A 21,434-nucleotide genomic window follows, 5' to 3' on the forward strand; every position below is an offset into this window, starting at 1 on the left:
GTTTTCAACCCTTTTCATATTTCAAGGCCCATTATTTATTGGGCATTTGAGCCACGGACCACCATTTGATGACATTTAGCCTCTCAGACGAAAAACGTTGAATATCTTGATCAAAATAACAATTCGTATAGATATTCGTATAGTATAGACTTCTTGTAAATTAAGTAATGCAGATGTTTAACATAGATTTTACTCTTGAGAGTGCCAAATGAAACCATTTTCAATCATTTTACACAACGCTGGGCCCATTCTCGTCGTACTGCTGCTTGGTGATCCACATCGGCTGGAAGGTGGAGAGAGAGGCCAGGATGGAACCTCCGATCCACACCGAGTACTTACGCTCTGGAGACGCAACCATCTGCAGGACAGAAGACGATCAGTAATATCAGAGTTCTACACCTTAATGTTCATGGTCTAGGCCAGGGGTCCCCAAACTACGGCCCGCGGGCCGTATACGGCCCGCCTCCACATTTGGCCCGGCCCCCGAACCATAGCCTACCAGAAACGCTTTTTTTTTTTTTCAGTCTGGCCGCGGGAATCCTAGACTCGCCAAGAAACAATGGCGAAAAGGTTAGGTAAGAGAAAAGTTGATTCAGAATGCAGGGTATTTAACCCACAGTGGTCAAATTATTATTTTTTTGTTCAATGCAAAGACAAGGCTGTTTGTCTCATCTGTCAAGAGGCGGTGGCGGTATTCAAAGAATATAATCTGCGCCGACACTATGAATCCCGTCACAAAGAGAAGTATGATAGCTTGCAAGGCCAAATGCGAGCAGACAAGCTCTCAAAGCTAAAAAGCGGACTGTTAACTCAGCAGAATACTTTTGTACGCCAAGCTCAGCTGAACCAGTCATCCGTTCAGGCCAGCTTTCGGGTTGCTCAACTGATAGCAAGCAGCGGTAAACCTTTCACTGATGGAGAGTTTGTTAAGAAATGTTTGAATGCTGTCGTGGAGGAGGTGTGTCCCGAGAAGACAGATGTCTTTAATGCCGTGAGTCTGTCGGCGAGTACAATCACCAGGCGCATTGAACAAATCGGGGGCAATGTATATGCCCAGCTGCAGCAGAAGACGAAGGATTTTGATTATTTTTCATTAGCACTGGATGAGAGCACGGACGTGCAGGACACAGCACAGCTGCTAATTTTTATTCGTGGAGTTAGCGAAAACTTTGAGATGTGCGAGGAGCTGGCAGCCCTCCAAAGTCTCAAAGGGACTACGACGGGGGAGGATATTTTCGGCAAAGTATGCCAAACAATGGAAGAGTTGGACCTGGACTGGTCAAAGCTGGCCGGCATCACGACTGACGGTGCTCCTAGTATGGTGGGCGCGTCTCGGGGTCTAATAGGACGCATGAAAGGGGAAATGGAAGAACGTGGTCTCACCGCCCCGCCTACTGTCCACTGCCTAATTCACCAGCAAGCACTGTGCTGCAAAGTGTTGAAGTGGGATTCTGTCATGAAAGTTGTGGTGTCATGCATAAACTTCATCAGAGCAAAGGGACTTAAACACAGGCAGTTCCAACAATTCCTGTCTGAACTGGAGTCTGCGCACAGCGATGTGCTGTACTACACAGAGATCCGATGGTTGAGCCGGGGCAGAGTTTTGAAGCGTTTTTACGAGCTGCTACCCGAAATTAACACATTTCTTCTTTCAAAAGACAAAGCGGTCCCAGAGCTGATCGACCCAGAATGGAAATGGCACCTCGCATTTTTAACAGACGTGACAGAAATGCTGAACAGCCTTAACTTGCAGCTACAAGGCAAGGGGAAACTCATTTGCGACATGTATTCTCATATAAAAGCATTTGAGGTGAAACTAGCGCTGCTTTTGGAACAAGTGAAAAAGCACAACTTCATCAATCTCCCTGCTACCCAAAACCTCTCTGCAGAGAACCCAGCGCCAGCCGTCCCGTTCCCAGATGAAAAGTGTGTGGAAGCGCTGGAAATGCTGAAGGCGGAGTTCGGTGTGCGATTCCGCGAACTACATGTTCATTCAAAAGAAATCCGTCTTTTCCAGAACCCCTTTGTTACCGACATCGACGAAGCCCAGCCTTCTTATCAGTTTGAGTTGGCCGAGTTACAGAACTGTGACGTGCTGAAAGACGCATTCAAGCCCAACAGTCTCATTGACTTCTATGCCGCTCTCCCAAATGACACGTACCCCAACATAAAAAAAAACGCAATGAAGATGTCAACACTTTTTGGCAGCACGTATATCTGCGAGCAAACATTTTCACACATGAAACTCCTGAAAACTCCGATGAGATCAAGATTGACAGATGAACATATGCATCAGTTTCTGAGACTGGCTGTGACTCAAATGGAACCTGACATTCAACTTCTCACCAGCCAGATGCAGGCCCACAGTTCACACTGATAAACATACATAGGTAAGCTCACTTTTCTGACTTGAATGAGTCATTCTGAGTATAAACAAATATAATCATAATAAAATATACTGGGATAAAATCCATCTCCACAACCATACTGGTAGTGAAATGTATTGTGCTGTGTTGGTGCTGTATCACTTAGTTCTGTTTCTCAGCCTGCTTGCTTTGTGGTTTTCACAGGGAAGTTGATGAGAGAGAGCTGCAAACAGCGGTGTCTACAAGCCTACTGGAACCTACAAAAGGATTTGTTTTTGCTCATATGAGTCATTTAAGTAAGAGATTCTGCTCTGACAACTAAGCTGAACTTTATACCTGTTAAGATTGTGCACGGCACAACAGAACTTTATTTTTTCTGTGAAAAAACAGTACAAGCACAATGAAATGCAATGCATGAAAGTTAATGTTCAATGGACTTTTTGAAATGAAAAAACAGTACAAGCACAATGCAATGCATGTTCAATGGACTTTTTGGCCAATAGTGTTATTATATATTTCCTGACTTTATTTTTTCTGTGAAGAATTAACCCAGAGAGGGTTATTTGGTTATTTATTTCACAAATAGTGTTGTTTATTTCCTGACTTTTACAGTACAGTACAAGCACAATGCAGCCCTGTAGAGCTGCATGTACAGTACAAGCACAATGCAGCCCCGTAGTGCTGTATGTACAGTACAAGCACAATGCAGCCCTGTAGTGCTGCATGTACAGTACATGCAGTACAAGCACTATGCAGCTCTGTAGTGCTGCATGTACAGTATGTGCACTGGTTATTAATATTTGGTTGTGTGGCTTTCTGGAAAACAATAAATGTTTACGTTTAGGCACCCCTGCGATCGTCACACTTTTTCTGTTACAAACTGACCCCGGCCCCCATCAGAGAAGGGAAAAGTTATGTGGCCCTCACAGGAAAAAGTTTGGGGACCCCTGGTCTAGGCTATAGGGTTAGGTTTTGGGTTAGGATGGGAGAGGTTTAAAAAAGGCAAAATGCATGCTCTATACTGCACTGGCCTAAAAGTGGTCTCTCAAAACTTTTGTAATTCATTGATTTGGCCACCAGATGGCGTGCTTGTAAAAATGCAAGCATACAATACATTCCGATATGTAAAAATGCAACCATACAATATATTCTGTTATTTAAAAAACAAAATCAGGATGCCAGTGAGTAGCAAGATGCATATTCACTGGGGACTAAAATATAAGCTAGACCGCATGGAGGGTGTTAGGGTTAGTGTTAGGATGGGTGGGTGGTCTAATGTACAGGTATCTTCATGTTGGAGGGTAATAGGGTTAGGGGTCTAATACCTTAATCTTCATGGAGTGGGGTGCCAGGGCGACCATCTCTTTCTGCATACGATCGGCGATGCCCGGGAACATGGTGGTGGCTCCAGACATTACGATGTTGGTGTACATGTCCTTATGGATGTCGACGTCACACTTCATGATGCTGCGATAGGTGGCCTCGTGGATGCCCGCTGACTCACTGCCTGTAGGGGGCAGCACACAGCGGAGTGAGTGAGTGAGTGAGTGAGTGAGTGATTGAGTGAGTGAGTGAGTGAGTGACAGCGCAGGCACACCTGAGCTTCACGAAGATGCTAATAGCTGCTCATGGCTGGCGTCTCTTCCGGGTTTTTAGACAACTGGTGGATGGAAATGAAGCTCCACCCAGGCGGGAGAATGCCGCGGGGGCAAGCTTCTCCGGGAATATGGCCGTCGCGGCATTCTGCCGCTTAATTGGGTGGAGCTTCATTTCCATCCACCAGCTGTCTAAAAACGCCCGCAACGAGCGTCTTTTGGCCATGCATGGAATCCCATGTGTGCTTACACCCGTAGTTATTGGCCAGCCAATCTAAGCTAAAAAAGGGCCTGACCCAAAATAAATTGCAATAGTTCAAGGTTTTTTATTATCCTAAAATTGAGTAATATATACATTTTCGATCATGGTAAATGTAGGGGTTGAAATTTGGAGTCCCATTAAAAACCTATAAGGCAAAATAAATCAAAATAAATAATCAACATTCCAAGCATTAGTTTTGCACTAAAAACACTCATTGGGCTAAATTAGACCATAGCCACTTTCCCAAATGTGACCAAATGTGCTGACACATTTGGGCAAGTGGCTATGGCCGTTTTTAGCCCAAGGAGTGTTTAATTAATTAATTAATTAATTAATTAATTTTATGTGCTAAACTAATGTTTGGAAAGGATTCAGAATCATGAAAACTCCCTAGTTTGACACATTACATGCTTATAAAGCATAATTAAAATGTGATCTTTCTGCCTACTATATAATATAGTAGTGTATGTTATTTGGATGACCCTAAGGATCAAAAGACATTGGACGATTACTGGGTCAAATCTTAGATTGACTGGCCTATTAGTGCATTTCATGAGTAGTCAGGTTTCACCTGGCAAAAATACAATCTAAAAAGATATTTTAATATATATATTTCCGTTGAACGGAGATGGCAGCTTCCTTACTCGGGATTTCGGGAAGGTGTACAGTTACAGACTCTATGAATAGCATTCAGAGATTGTGAAATTGTTGTCTGGCTATGCAATTAAGACTAGGGGTCAGGGGTCACCTATGAGGGAGGGCTTGAACAGGACCTCGGGGCATCTGAACCTCTCGGTGCCGATGGTGATGACCTGTCCGTCAGGAAGCTCATATGGCTTCTCCAGTTCCGTGGAGTTGGCGGACTTCATCTCTTCATCGAAGTCCAACGCCACGTAGCACAGCTTCTCTTTGATGTCCCTAACGATCTCCCTCTCCGCTGTACACACATGCACGCACGCACGCACACACACACACACACACACACACACACACACACTGTGACTGATTTGGATTCCATGGATTCCAACGGAAATTGCAGATCTACAAGCCCTCAATGCCCTTATCGGCTATTTTTGGTTGTTATTTTCAGATTAGAAGAGCCTTTAACATTTGAAGTGGTCAAACTCACATGTTCAGAAGCATGTTCCATAATATCTTACTAGTCTGGGATATTTCATATCATATCATCATACTATAATTCAGTCAATGTCTGTATGTGTGTGTGTGTCTGTCTGTCTGTCTGTCTGTGTGTGTGTGTGTGTGTGTGTGTGTATGTGTCAGAAACACCGCCATATCTCCTCACCGCCTGCACCAATCGCTCCCACTTTTCACACAGGCATTGGCCATAATAATATGGAGGTCTTAACCTAGCCTAACCTAACCTTTTATCGATTTGACACATTAATGATTAATAATAAATGTATTAGTGAATTAAAAAAGCGAAAACGCACCCAGGGCACAGTACCCCCCGCGGCCACAAGGGGGTACTGCGCCCTTCTCACAACGGGTAAGGGCTAAAGCAAATATGAAAGCCTCAGTCTGTGATTTCTTCCCCCGGTTGGCAGTACAGTATGTACAAAACATGTAACTCTTTAGAGCGTAAAATCACTAAAATGAGACAGACAGACAGACAGACCCGTCCATTTGGTTTCATTTTACACTCTCAAGAGTTACAACTCTCCATCATTTAGCGTGGGGACCACCTGGAACCCCCTCAAGGACCAGTGGTGGTCCCCGGACCACTGGTTGAGAACCACTGGGCACAACGGTTGGCCATTTAGTAGTTCTACTGATGGAAAGCCTGTTCATTTTCGCCTGTAGAGATTTCCGAAAATATATGCATTATTCATTACTTTAAGCCCTGGAACCAAGTGCACCATGACTAGAACACAATCTGTGATGCTGTACAAAGATATATTCGAAAACTGCATTGAGAATGTGTGTTTATTATTTGTGTGTGCGTGGGCGTGTGCTAGGGCATTAACGACTTGAGATTTTTCGGGATGGGGGGGGGGGGGGGTACTTAACAGGGTCGGGTGGAGGTGCGCACGCTCAAATACGGAGCATGTCAAACAAAGCACTGCGCATTCAGTGGCCTCTCCAATATGACACAGTGGCACGTGTCCCGCGGACCGACACGTGCCACTGGTACGCGAGAGGGGAATTCCAAGTCACAAATACAAAACACAGATGTAAAACATGGATACAAAACACAGATGCAAATTACAGATACAAAACACAAATACAAAACACAGATGCGAAATACAGATACAAAACACAATCTGAACTTGTGGATACAAAACACAAATGTGAACCTGTGAGTTCACTCACGTGAGTTGCAAATCTGAACTTGTGAGTTACAAATCTGTAATATTTATTGTGACACCGACTGACAGTTAAAACAGGTACTAGTATGACAACATTTATCATTAGTTTCCCAAGTTGCTTCGTTCCCAAGTAGGCCGGTGGCCGACTACGACGGGCACGTACAGGTGACAGGTCTAGTGATTGTATTAATTACAACGTTAAACTCACTTTGCTACTCGATTTGACATTCACTTAATGCATACGCATACCCTCTATGTGCATAGTTTCATTATATAGATAGTCCACTGTTAGGTTCTTATAGCTTATGTATGATTCATGGTCACTATTCTTATGTATTACCATGTTTTTTTGTTCTCGCTTCCTGTAAATCGCTCTGGATTAAGAGCATCTGCTAAATGCCTGAACTTTAAATTGTGACAGACAGACAGACAGACAGACAGACAGACAGACAGACAGACAGACCAGTGGTGCGTCCAGAAGCGTACAGTGACAGGACAGGCTGGGTGGCGACGTACATCGCAGGCACGTTGAACTTCTCAAACGTGATCTGAGGAGAGAGATTACAATAATAAGATAAGTGTGTGTGTGTGTTAAAGGTATATTCAGTGATTTCACTTTAGTCAAATATCACTTTTTTTTTTGTTTTGTTGTGATAATCCTCCCTACTATAGAGTGTGCTGGCCATATAAGGAGTTCCTCCCTGTCCCCAGTTAACCCCTGGGGGTCAAAAAACCTTAGGTTTCGTTTTTGACTCTCTATCCTGATTGGACGAAAGGCTGGGTCCCACAGCCAAAAACGAAACCTAAGGTTTTTTGAGTGAAATCACTGAATATACCTTTAAGGCTGTACCCTAGCCCTGTTTTTAGGACTCGAACTTCGGCAGGAATTTTCGAGTGAACATTCGAGCCATTCGTTTAATTAATTAATAATAAGATCCTATGGACTATCAGTGAAATAAGGGTTAAGTTCACAACGCGAACGAGTCCACGCGCACGCATCCTCGGGAAGGATTTAAGCACAATTATTAATTACTCTTCATGTGCACCGCGCTCTCACTATAGGTGCGCTACCCGTTCAAAACATATCAAAATAACGGTAGTGGGTCGCACACACCAAGACTTCAGTTCAAATTGTTTATTCCATATTTGAACAGGGACAAACGTTTCGGCTATCATGTTTTCTCATGCCAATAAAGCCCTTTGAATTGAATTGTGTCATCAAGTACGTCTGTCACACCGATAGCCGAAACGTTTGTCCCTGTTAAATATGAAATAAAAATTTGAACTGAAGTCTTGGTGTGTGCGACCCACTAGTCACTACCATTATTTTTAACACAATTATTAATAACATCTAAATCTTATAAAAGCCTATATAAATCCAAAGGGGTATTTAATAAGACAAGATATTTCCAACAGTGGGATTTATTGCACAAGTCGTTTCTTATAAGAAATACAAGCAGCAATGAATGCAGATAGCCTATGAAATAAAACATGAAAGCAATAAAGCATGAAACAACAGCATGCAGTTAAATGAATACATATATATACGTGACTTTTTTTCGATGCAAAATGTAAAATAAAAACCAATTGCTGCAATTGCTGTATTGCATACAGCCCTAGTAGGGCTGTATGCAATACGCAATAGGCCCTGCGGTAAGCCCCGCCCGCTCGCTCAGCTGCCTCGATACCGTTGTTAAGCAGGACAAACATCAGCGAACCTCCATTGAGGACCGTGTTATGTCGGCGTTTTTCCGAAGAGGAATAGAAGCATTCATATCAACAACATTCATACTATAATAACGCCATGGTGAAACGTTGCTGTTGGGCGTCCTGCAACAGTGCTTCATAGGCACCCAGAACGTTTGGGGCATTTCTTTTTATTCCTTTCCCGTGGGTGCGCACAATGTTTACATTCTAGAGGAGGAAGCGGCGGTGGCGTCACTCGTTCACCCTCCCTGCTACTATCATACTAGTATTAACGTCAACCTTTACTAAACAATGGTTAAATCAATCGTCTAATAAACAACAAACAACTTACCTTGGAGCAAATGGTGTGCTTTGTAACTTTCTAGTTGCTTGTGTTGGACGGCAGCCACATAACTGTCTTCAACCACAGGCTCCAGTCACGTCCCCTCCCACTGCGGTTCAGAAAAAAAAGAACGCTGCTTACCCCCTTCTGCATGCAAAAAGTGAAGGTCCGCTAATGGTCTAAACTATTTTATTTGCCGTTCCTAAATTCAAAATAGTTTAGACCATTAGCGGACCTTCACTTTTTGGATACAATGTGCAGAAAATGGTAAGCAGCGTTCTTTTTCTGAACCGCAGTGGGAGGGAACGTGACTGGAGGCTGGAGACCAACACAAGCAACTGAGCGTGGAGATTAGAAAGTTACAAAGCACACCATTTGCTCCAAGGTAAGTTGTTAGTTGTTTATTAGACGATTGATTTAAACATTGTTTAGTAAAAGTTGACGTTAATAGTATGATTTAGTAGCAGGGAGGGTGAATGAGTGACCGCCGCGTCCTCCACCTCCAGAATGTAAACATTGACATGTGCATGATGTGCGCACCCACGGGGAAAGGAATAAAAAGAAATGCCCCAAACGTTCTGGGTACTTATTAAGCACTGTTGCAGGACGCCCAACAGCAACGTTTCACCATGGCGTTATTATAGTATGAATGTTGTTGATATGAATGCTTCTATTCCTCTTCGGAAAAACGCCGACATAACATGGTCCTCAATGGAGGTTCGCTGATGTTTGTCCTGCTTAACAACGGTATCGAGGCAGCTGAGCGAGCGGGCGGGGCTTACCGCAGGGCCTATTAGGCAGGCTTAGCACACAATATGAAGATTGTGAGATTGTGTAGGGCTGCCCCACAATATCTTCATATTGTGTGCTAAGCAGACTAGTATATTCACATTCTCGGGGAGAAGACTGCTCCTTCTCTTGTTCACGATATATCCCGCGGTGGAAAATATGCGTTCCGATGGTGTGGAAGTGGCGGGGATACAAAGACAACGTTTTGCTGCTTTTGCAAGAATTGGGAAGCGTTTGCAGTTTTCCTTCCACCACGCTAGCGGCCCGGACTTCGTGTTGGACCTTTCCTGCAGGTAGCGGTTCATCTCTTGTTTGGCCTCTCCGTCACCTTCCTCCATCTGCTCATCTTCATCCCCTGACTCAAGTAATAGTTCTATCTCTATCTGTTTCTTTTTCTTGGCTGGTGGCCGTGCTGTCGCGGCCGGCGCCGCCTCCTCCTCCTCCTCCTCCTCCTCTCCCGCTTCCTCGCTTCCCTCATCTTCCTCAGTTGTGTCACGCTGGTGCAGGTGATCAGCAAGGAGAATAACCTGGAAATCAAATTAGCCTTTAATTATTAATTTAAATGGGAAAAAGGTAACGGGCTACAATGTGTGGCATATATTAAGATAGTTGTGAATGTGTGAACACATTAATATGAGTCTCAGACGGAGACGGCTTAGGGCAGGCTATATAGTATCTGTCATGTTTAAATAATTTAATATATTGGTCTAACCTGGGTGTGTACGTTTTCCTTCATCTCGGCATCGAGGGATTTCAGACGTTTATACCGTGGGTCCAGGGCCGCAGAAAGGAGGTAGATACTGGTAGGCTCCAGCTCGTTCAGCTCCCATCTGGTATTTATTTCTGTGACGAGAGACTTCTTCAGGTCTCTAATAGCAGCGCTGTCATCCTCATTTGCGTACAGGTAGCGCTTCTTCAAGTTAGTCAACATGGGCACGGTCGCTGACAATGATACGTTGTTCTCTTGGTAAAGCAGTTCTGTAGCTGTCAGTAGCGGGTGGAGAACTCCCGCGGCATCTTCTGCCAGGGTCCACTGTTCTTCTTTGAGATCTAAGTTACGGTCATCCCTTTTGGAGACTGAGAGGTCGCGCAACACAGCTGATATTGGCCATCGTTGTTTTCCAACGAGTCGCAACGTCTGCAATTAGTTTGTGGTCTGGGACGTCCTCCTGCGACTCGTTTTGTTTAGCTTCCAATGCAGCCGTTGCTTTGGCACTTTTTCTGGCCGCTGCAACAGTGCGCTGCAGTGTGGCATTTGACTTTAGGGAAGAGTTAATGCACAGTTGCAATGTGTGTCCCGAACAGTAGACCCCCTGGACTTTGCCCCAATTCTCTGGGTCCTGTTTCAGTACTTCATCACACAGCTTCATGTTACTGGCGTTGTCATGTACAACAGCGACTCTCTTGTAGTTTGGAATGCAATAAGAGTCAGCCACTTCGCTAAGGCGTTGTGCTATGTTAGCGCCAGAGTGCTTGACACTTAGTTCTTTTGTTTCCAAGACGTATCCCTGTAGTTTCCACTCGTCGGAAATAAAATGACAGGTGACAGCCATATATGCCTCCATCGCAATTGACGTCCAAGCGTCTGTTGTGAATGCTACAGCGGAGGCATCATCAATACGTGACGAGACTATCTCGCGCACAGCCTTGTGCTTCATGGTTAGGTGATTAGAAACGGTGGATCTTTTGGGCATGGTGTAACCCGGAGCAGCCACTTTAAACATCCTCCTGAAGCCTTCACCCTCGACTATGTTTATGGGCCTCGAGTCTAAAGCAATGAAATCAACTATGCTCTCCGTCAACTTCTTCTTTCTATTCTCAGTTAATGTTGGGCTGTCAAATTCCAGCCGTGTCTGCGTTGTTGTTGAGGTGGACCCATCCTCCAAATCCAGCTTGTGTACCTAAAATAATTGATATTATTATTAGCCTAATAAAGCACTGAGAAAACTGTTGCGCCTTTCGTCCTTTTTTCAAACTTTCAAACGTAGCGGTGATCTCAAAAACATACGGGAAACTTTGACAGAAAAATATCGCTCACCATATAGAAAATAGAAGTAAAATTTCTTAGACTGAGACTTAAATATTTTTATTTATTTTGTCATGCTCATAAAGTGCTCTGTGCACAATGTGCAATTAAAAAGCAAACATTTCGGTCCTCAGACCTTCGTCAGTGCTATAATTTTCACAGACATAGAGCAAGTTCTTTGTCTGTGAAAATCATATAGCACTGACGAAGGTCTGAGGACCGAAACGTTTGCTTTTAATTACACTCACTCACTATTTTCTTTACGGTGAGCGAGTCTTTTTCTGTTAAAGTTTCCCCTATTAGCCTATATATAAAATGTGCTCCATTTATCGTATTTGAGGCCAACCGCACAAGGCGGCCGCCACCTTTGCACATTCAAATCAAATCAAACTATTTATAGAGCACATTTAAAACAATCGAAATTGACCAAAGTGCTGCACAGGGTGAGATAAAAACAGAAAAGACATTGCACACAAGGCGATACCAGTATAGGCCAGCCACATATATAGGCTATACTTACATTTGTTAAATGAGAAGCCAGATTTGTCGTGCCACCGCAGAATGCCATATTCTTATAACATATTTGACACACAGCCTTTGTTCTATCATCATTCAATAAGTAGAACTTCCATACTGGCGATTTCTTCGATGCCGACATGTTTGCTACTGCTAGCTTCTTCAAAGTTCAAATGCAAGTTCATTTCCTCATTTATAACCCCTCCTCACGACTCGTCATCAATCATCATCATTGACTGTGTACGTGCGTGATTCGTGTATGTGTTTGTCTGTCTCCTGCTGTCATGCAGGAGTCGGACTTTCAAATTATTGTAAACACAACATGAACATAGTGCTTTTATTATGCAATATGCATATTGAATTATCGCCGAGATATATTTTCGAGTTAATAAAAAAGGAAAAGAATCATATTTATATATTAAAAATAAAAAATAAAAAAAAGAAAAGAAAAAACGAATGGTTTAATTCCATTAATTAAGATTCGAGTGGCAACCCTAACGAGCGAACATTCGAACCTTGAATGTTTGGGGACAGCCTTAGTGTGTGTGTGTGTGTGTGTGTGTGTGTGTGTGTGTGTGTGTGTGTGTGTGTGTGTGTGTGTGTGTGTGTGTGTGTGTGTGTGTGTGCACCTGTGCCATCTTCTCTCTCTTGTCTTTGGGGTTCAGCGGGGGTGCGGTCAGCAGGACAGGATGTTCTTCGGGGGCCACTCGCAGCTCGTTGTAGAATGCGTGATGCCAAATCTGACAGATTGATTGATATTTTAATTTGAATTATATTCATGTAGAATGGGTACATTTCAAACGAAAGCACAGGTCAATACTTTGAGGACAAAACCATGAAAAGACTTGTTTACATCCGGGTCCTCCATTTTCAATTCATCAGAACATTTAAAGGACCTATAACATAAAATTCAACTTTTTAAATTTCTTTTGTGTTTTTGGGGCTCCCATATGTGTTTTCTATCCCCACAAATAACCAATTTTGAACAATCAGGCTTTCATATCATATGGGTGTTTTAATGGAAATTGCTCTCAGGAACAGCTCAACTGATTTTGGCCTCATCGTGATGTCATCAATGTCACCCTACTTATATAATTCACTATATAATACACTTCTTTGTAAAACAGGAAATCATCATTATAAAGTAAAAATGGGACAAACATGTACAGTATTGGGTGGGAAATATGGGGGGACCGGGGACGGCAATTCGACACCAGTGCAGCCGTCCTTAAGGTGCGGTTTTGAAGGAGTCTAGGGATTTACATTTCTTTATGGCTGTTCGTATAGGGCGTTCCGACATTTTAGTGGCATAGGAGCTAAATTAATTGTATCCCTTGTTTGAGCCGAACCTGGGTTGAACAGGGTTTGTTGAACTCACTCTAGTGTTTGAGTTTGGACTTTGTTGACATTAAGGAAGTATTTTGACAGGTACATGATTATATTGCATTATATATATTATATTACATCTGTGTACCTTCTCCATGTCGTCCCAGTTGGTGATGATGCCGTGCTCTATGGGGTATTTCAGTTTCAAAATGCCACTCTTCGACAGAGCCTCAGTCCCCACGTAGGTGTCTTCCTGCCCCATGCCCACCATCACCCCCTACAGACAGACAGACAGACAGACAGACAGACAGACAGACAGACAGACAGACAGACAGACAGACAGACAGACAGACAGCATAAAACATTAGTCAAATGTTCTACTACAGCATAGTAACCGGGAGGCTCGTCCCCATTTTAATTATTTTGTTTTTTTGCAGACCGCTCGGTAGGGCGCGGTTCTTGTGTTCGTGCATTGCTTTACGTTTAGCAATGAGGTTAGGTATAGGCATACTGTAGTTTTACTGAGGTTAAGTTTTGAAATCAAATGTGGTAGTTTTACTGAGGTTACGTATTAGTATAGGCCTATCGTGTTTTGGGGTGAGTCTAATGAAAACTTCCTGAAAGCTTCTTGCATTAGTGTGGCTGTCAAGTAAACCCAAGGGGGGCAGCTAGGCACTCCAATGTTGAAGCGCTGGGCCCTAGTGGTAAGAGGAAGGACTGCAGACGGACCCGTGGATTCATGACTAGGAAACCCCGTGCAGCTGTGCTTCAACATTGAGCGCTCGGTTGCACTTCCGCATTTGACCTCCACATTTTGGAGGTAAAATGCGGAAGTGCGCCCAAAAAGGCGGAAATAGACGGTCAAAACGCGGAGGGGGCGGAGCTTCGCGCCAGTTCAGTCTCTATCCTTTTAATACTCTATGGATCAACCTCACCACATGGCGGCCATCTTGCTACAGTCAGCTCGTCCACTCATAACATTGTGTCTATGGTGCATGCACTTTTTAAATATCCATAACTTGCTCCATTTTCAACCGATTTTCAAATGGTTTGGTTTGCCATAAATGTCAGAGATGTAGTAGTGGACACCATGGCATACTGCATACTGTCATATAAAATTAACATTAAGCAGATAAGCATCCTGAATCATAGAGCTGATAATGTTTGTAATAAACCAAACCGTTTGTTAATCGCAGATCACCAGCTACCATAGAACGCACCAGAAACGTTGACTGTAGCAAGATGGCCGCCGGTGAACTGCACTTTAGACTCTGCCTTGCGCCATCTAGCCTTTCTTTATAGAACCTCCAGGAAAATGTTATTATGCGATTGCATAATTTACCCCATAATCAGCCAAATGGTGCTTATGTATAGGGGTAAAAAATAATCAAGGAGGTACGCATAATCACGCAAACTTACTGCGTATTTGGCAACTTCCCACATATTTCACCACAAAAAAAATCCTGCGTAGTTTGCAACTTTGCACATATTTCGCATATTTCATAACTTTCAGCTAATTTTGTGAACTCTTGTAATTTCACTCCATAAGATCACATACTGTAAAAACCTGCATATTTCATCGCATAATCAAGGATTTTAGCCTGCATAATCAGAGGGTCTATTCTTATCTATATCTATCTATATGGTCAAATGGACCAATGGTGTGTGGTCTAATCTATATATCTATGGTCACATCGACCAATGGCATCTCACCTGATGCCTGGGACGTCCCACGACGGACGGGGAGACGGCACGAGTGGCGTCGTCTCCGGCAAAGCCCGCCTTCATCCGTCCACTCCCATTATCAATCACCAACGCTTCATGCTCCTCTGACATGACTGACACTGTGCACGCGCACACGCACACACACACACACACACACACACACACACACACACACACACGCATGCGCACACACGCATGTGCACGCACGCATGCACACATGCACACGCACGCATGCACACATGCACACACACGCGCACGCACGCACAAATACAAACACAAACACTTTATTACCTTATTTATCACACACCAAAGCAGTGCTCTCCTCTTCACACATGACTCATGCTACATGTGCGTGCGTGTGCGTGCTTGTGTGCGTGCGTGCACAGTGTCAGTCATGTGTGATGATGAGGACCAGACTGCGTTGGTGATTGATAATGGGAGTGGACGGATCAAGAGAGAGAGAGAGATTTTCTATCTACCGCATTGATGTCTCTCTATCATGTAAGACTTGTAAGTGTTTCTGACAGGAATACTATAACTCTGTCTCGTGAAACCTAACATGAGCTGAATTAATAATACGTATAGCAGTGATTCTCAACCTGTGGACCGGGGCCCACCAGTGGGTCGTGAGGATATTTCAAGTGGGCCTACAAAACAATTGGCAAAAACACTTAACACATCCCTTGCGCATCACGACATTCCCGACTTGATTGATAAAGAGATCTTCCCCTGCGGATCACGACATTCCTGACTTTTGTTTTCATGGTTTAATTTGATGTTTGTGTTCACTTTTAAGAGTGGAAAGCAGAAGGATACGTCACGCATTTGTACACGTGACCGGAAATAAATCTCAGGGCTTCTGGGAAATTGATGCGCAATGCAAAATTTATAAGGGACAATGGCCGCACCCGTGTGTTCCCCGCTGTTGTTGTCGGGACTGTGGTATATTTTTGCACACTATACTACGGATTGGAACATATTCAGGCGGATTGTCGGGAAACGGACATACATTAGTGCCCGGGGGATTCTTCAAAGATTCTCAGCAGTGAATCTTATTTCACAATCTTTTTTTTTTTTTACTGGTATAATTATGTACAATTACTACGACTATTACTGCTAATACTATAGTACATTATATTGCCTGTCTCGGCAAATAAGTCATGAGGGACAACTCTCTCTCTCTCTCTCTCTCTCTCTCACTCTCTCTTTCATTTAACCCATCAATGCCAGGAAAGCATCTGTCATGTTACATGATTTAGTATCACAATTAGAGGGCAGCACGGGTCCACCCGGACCCGAATACCCGAGACCCGACCCGAGAACCGACCCGGGTCGGGTGCAAAATATTGACGTGCCGTCGGGGAACGGGTCGGTTCCATTTCAAAGCTGCGGATCTCGGTTCGGGTATCTGAAATGCAGAATACCCGAAATGCCTGTGTAGGACCCGAGCTTTATTATATATTGTAACGATCCCAGGAACCGGAGGCAGAGACGTAGTTCCAATGATAAAGATCTCTCTTTATTATAGTTCAACAATCATCCATATAACCACAGCATTTGTGTGTGTACATGCTAGCCAGGTTTGCTCTCTCAACCAGCCCCTCACAGGCTCACATGCCGCGTCACTCACTCCTCCGTCCCGGGAGTCCCACCCCCAATACAGTCCCATTGGCTAAAGCCATAGCTGGCCGCTACACTATAAAATATATATAAACCTTTCAACTTTAAAAATAGTTTTTGAAAATAGACATGATATTATGGTTATGCGTTACGGTTGTAATGATTATGTTCTAAAATACACGCCTCGAGGATTTGGAAATGGAATGTATCCACTGGTGATGGGTGTGTCACAGTGTGTGCGCGGTCACATACACAGTCAGTTGTGTGAAGTCAGCCTTCCGATGTGAATGTGATCCACCGCAGTCTGGAATAAAGCCTAATTATTACAGCACGTCGTCCTTTCTGATTGTACACATTGTGCAACTCAAGACACAAACTGTAGGCCTACTTAACCATGCGACGCATTGTGAGCTTGTAGATTGGCGCTTTTCAGCGCTCCTTTGTAGAGGAAGGGGTGATGCATTGCTGACGTTCAGTGTTCAGTCTCATAATTACAGTGAAAATGAGCATAATATAGGACTGGACACACCACGGGTGTAACGGCTCCGGATCAGACCGGGTCCAATTATTTCGGGTCCGGTTCCGGGCCGGGTGCGGCCAATTAGAATGTTCTTGGAACCGGATCGGTTCGGTTCTGATATCACCGGGTCCGTTTCGGGCCGGGTCCAATTTTATGGACCCGTGCTGTGCTCTAATCACAATCTTTTGACCACTTTAACCAAATTTTATACTTTTTATACTTTATACTGTCACGAATAGGCAGGGGGGGTAGGACCCAAATGCAGGACAGAGGCAGAGAGGCAAAGTAGGTTTTAGGCAGAAGGTTTATTACCAAAATCCAGGTACAGGAACACGAGGAAAACAAGTACTTGGAAATACTCTGGGAGTTCACTAAACGAGCAAACACTAGTCACATACAACAATGATCTGACAAAGGAAAAGACAAAACCAGGGGAGCATAAATACACAAAGACACAGGTGAACTCAACAGATAATTATCACAAGGATTGGCTAAAAGGACTAACAAGACAAGGTGGAAACACTAGGGTAATCAGGGTACTGGTGAGACAACACAGGTAACAAGAGCAACACAGGGAACACTAACAGACTGCAATATAAAAGCACACAAGTGTAAAGTAAAACCAAAACCTAGCACAAGGAAATAACAAACCATAACACATGTCACGGACCGTGACATATACTTTTAATAGCTATTAAAAAATAGCAGATACACAAGCTCATAGCGCGCCACTTAACGCCACGCTACATTTATGTAAATAGTTGAATATATACATTTTGCTCAAATCTTTGCTTCTGGAGGGTATATACCATATTTTCAGAAAACCGTGTAAAGTATTTTAGAAGACCTTTGTAGAGTCTTTCTTTCATTTTTTTCTCCCACATTTTTTGCAACCCATTTATTTCACCTGCAATGTCAATTCTCTAATGTAATCCTGGGCGCTATAGACTCGGACTCTCATGTGTGTTAATGGATAAATGAAAGGTGCAGTAGTGTTTGGGGTGTTTCTCACCTGAAGAAGAGAGAGGTATAGTCTGTGTGGAGGTCAGATGAAGAAGAGGAAGGTATAGTATGTGTGGAGGTCAGATGAAGAAGAGGAAGGTATAGTATGTGTGGAGGTCAGATGAAGAAGAGGAAGGTATAGCCTCTGTGGAGGTCAGATGAAGCTGTCACACTCACATCCAATGTCTGCACTGTTCCCCATGTACCGCTTATATATACACACCCAGCTTCCTCTTCTCTGTGTCACACGTGTGCACGCAGCCACGCACACACACACACACACACACACACACACACACACACACACACACACACACACAGCCTCACAGTGGTGGAAAAGTACAGTAAAGGTATCTATACTGCGATGTAGAAATACTCTGTCACAGCTATAGGGGCTCAGAGTCATTATGTACAATGTTTCACAACGTATCTTGTGTATTAACTTTATTAAAATATTTTGGAAATAGCGTGATCTACAACATGGGTGCCCAAAAGGTAGATTGTGATCTACCAGTGGATGACAAAGGCTGTGCAGGTAGATCACATTATGCCCCTAAAAATATATCATTTAAAGGTATATTCAGTGATTTCACTCAAAAAACCTTAGGTTTCGTTTTTGTCTGGGACCTAAGCCTTTCATCCAATCAGGATAGAGAGCCAAAAACGAAACAGCCAAAACGAAACGGTTTTTTGACCCCCAGGGGTTAACTGGGGACAGGGAGGAACTCCTTATATGGTCAGCACACTCTATAGTAGAGAGGATTATCACAACAAAACAAAAAAATAAGTGATATTTGAATTAAGTGAAATCACTGAATATACCTTTAAATATAAAAAGGCATCTGCCACTTGAATTTAGGCGACTTGACTTGATTATCAAAAAGGGCCTGTCAGCTCAAACCCACAATGCAATATCTTAGTTGTATACCAAAGAAACAACCAATTCCATTGCACCCTTGTATTATGTAATATCAGCGCCTCTATTTCAAAGGTACATTTTTTTTAACTATTTTCAAGTCAAAAACGTGTGGGTGCCCTGATCTACAAGCTCAACAATCAAACTGTGGGTCCTTGTATGATAATGGCAGACATTTGCTGATCTGTGTCACCAGAACTCTCGCAAGTTTGTCAAATTAATTTCAAGCACTGCTCCCTATCAGAGTGTTTTTTTATTATCTTTTTCAAAATATATTTTATTTTGAGTTGATTCAACAACAAAACTCAATACAGCATTGGGATCATAGAATGTCAATAAAAATAAATATGAGTTTAAGTTTGAAATATTATCTTGAACACTCACAAGTCTGATCCACTCTGATCAACCGTTTTTGTGTAAGATCATTCTTTTTGGCTAATGTCCACACACACACACACACACACACACACACACAGGACCTATTATCAGACAGAACAGGGAAGTGTGTGGTTTCGTGATTGTGCTGAGTCGATATTTGTTTTGATTAAGGTGACCCAGACCCAAACACAAAGACACGCACGCACGCATGCACGCACACACGCACGCACACACACACACACACACACACACACACACACACACACACACACACACACACACACACACACACACACACACACACACATACAGTAATACACACAAAAAAACAGCAGGATGTATAGAGGGTGCATTTACTAAAGGCGCTGCTCCATCAGCTCCACGTTCCCCACAGACACTTGCCATCTCCGTCACTAGTATGACTACACCACTCCAACTCAGTGAGAAATTAAACGGTATGTATATATATCTAGAACAGAACATGTGAAATATGTGGTTCCATTTGCAATGCAAATCTATGGGAGCGTGCACTCTCCTGAGGGTTGGTCTACAAGCAGGCGTTATTACCACATGCATGGGAAACTGAGTTATCTAGTGCATTTGTTACCTGTCCTGCTACTGGGGAGAAAGGTTTTGTCCAGTTTTGATAATCTATAGTGCAGAGTTAGAGCACTCGGACTGAAGCCTGTTCCTGTGATTCACTGCAATGGAATGCATGCATTTTCTTTTAGTCATGTGATCCACGTGTCCATGTGGTCCAAAGACTCACGGAAACAGCGCCATCTAGTGGCAAAAAAAGGAATTGTGTCATATTGCGTCATTGGCAGGGAATGAAGTAGCAAGGCTATGAGCTGTGGCAGTTCAGTACAGTGTCAATTTAGCTGTACATAGGCCTACTAGTTAGCTGCAGTATGTCCCCTAGGAGTGGACAAACTGTATGTGGTGCAGCGCATGTCTTGTGCATTTAACAAATGCAATAATGTATGCCAGGGTGTTGCTTTCTTGACAAAATGAACACATCTACAGTTGTAACTTGATTTAATATGCTGAGATGAATTAGGCCTATAGGCCTACGGGCAAGCGCAAAGTTACAGACGCGGAATATGAAGCGATACACCGTTCAAGCTTCAACTTACTCAATGGCAATGCGTCCATTGCATGCATCCTATACTAATGAACAACACAATCTGCATGGAAATCATCTTAGAAAAGCTAGCCTGTAAAACAAAACAAAACATATTCCAGCCAATTGTTGAGCCTAATTTGTGTGTGTGTGAGGAGAGCAGAGAGTCAGGCCAGGCCAGCGGTGTCGGAGGATAAAAAGCATGACATAATGGGATAATCATTAGCCAGCCATTCCAGTGGTAGATTGGTTTGGTGCCAAGCGCCCACTGTCTGTCAACTATTCACTGGAATAGCCCAAGCATTAACTATACGCTTATGTCCCACATGCAATAATATAATGCATGTGTGGAGGTTTAATTAGAGTGGGTGGATAAATATGTTTACTATTATTATGTTGTTATCCAGACATTGCTACAGCTATACCTTTTAATTTTGTTAAGGTTTTTTGAGGGGCCAGGTTTGCGTAAACATTGGCTTGTGATTGGCTGATCACCCCATAGGGAGGATTTGATTGGCTGAGCAAGCAGTTATAAGATGGGGTCAAGCCCAAAAAGAAAAAAAGCTATACGCAAAATAGAACTAGAACTGCACTCTGTCGAGTGCATACTTGCTTGTTGCACACTAGTAGGCCATAAATGGCCAACTAGTGCGCAAGCAGAGCGCGCATGTAATGCTTTCGCCCGCTGTAAACTGTCAAATCTCAGTATCTCTGTTAACGAACGTTTGAAATGATTAATGTTTAGATGTAATTATTTGCTACCTACTATACATGTAAACATTTAGTATTAAGTAATCTGTGTTTACAACAGGCTTCCGTGTGGAGGTGTCAAATGATCTGGAGTGTTGATATGGCCGAGTCTGTCTGCGTCTTTCTCGGAGAGTCCTGGTTTCAATATCTCCCTTCTTTCACTG

General features: G+C 43.3%; 1 protein-coding gene across 1 annotated transcript; it reads right to left on the minus strand.

The window, feature by feature from the left end:
• Nucleotides 1–229: 229 nt before the first annotated feature.
• On the minus strand, nt 230–15,072 carry LOC310868156 (actin, muscle-type-like; the record flags this gene model as incomplete). The annotated part of the gene is made up of 7 exons (XM_083778424.1): nt 230–358; nt 3,692–3,873; nt 4,972–5,160; nt 7,014–7,098; nt 12,540–12,650; nt 13,385–13,513; nt 14,950–15,072. 7 exons carry the CDS (start codon nt 15,070–15,072, stop codon nt 230–232), a joined length of 948 nt encoding a protein of 315 aa, XP_083634550.1.
• Nucleotides 15,073–21,434: the final 6,362 nt, after the last annotated feature.

Source organism: Protomyctophum parallelum (genome assembly GCF_964188405.1).
Source record: "Protomyctophum parallelum genome assembly, chromosome: 12".
Lineage (NCBI taxonomy): Eukaryota > Metazoa > Chordata > Actinopteri > Myctophiformes > Myctophidae > Protomyctophum > Protomyctophum parallelum.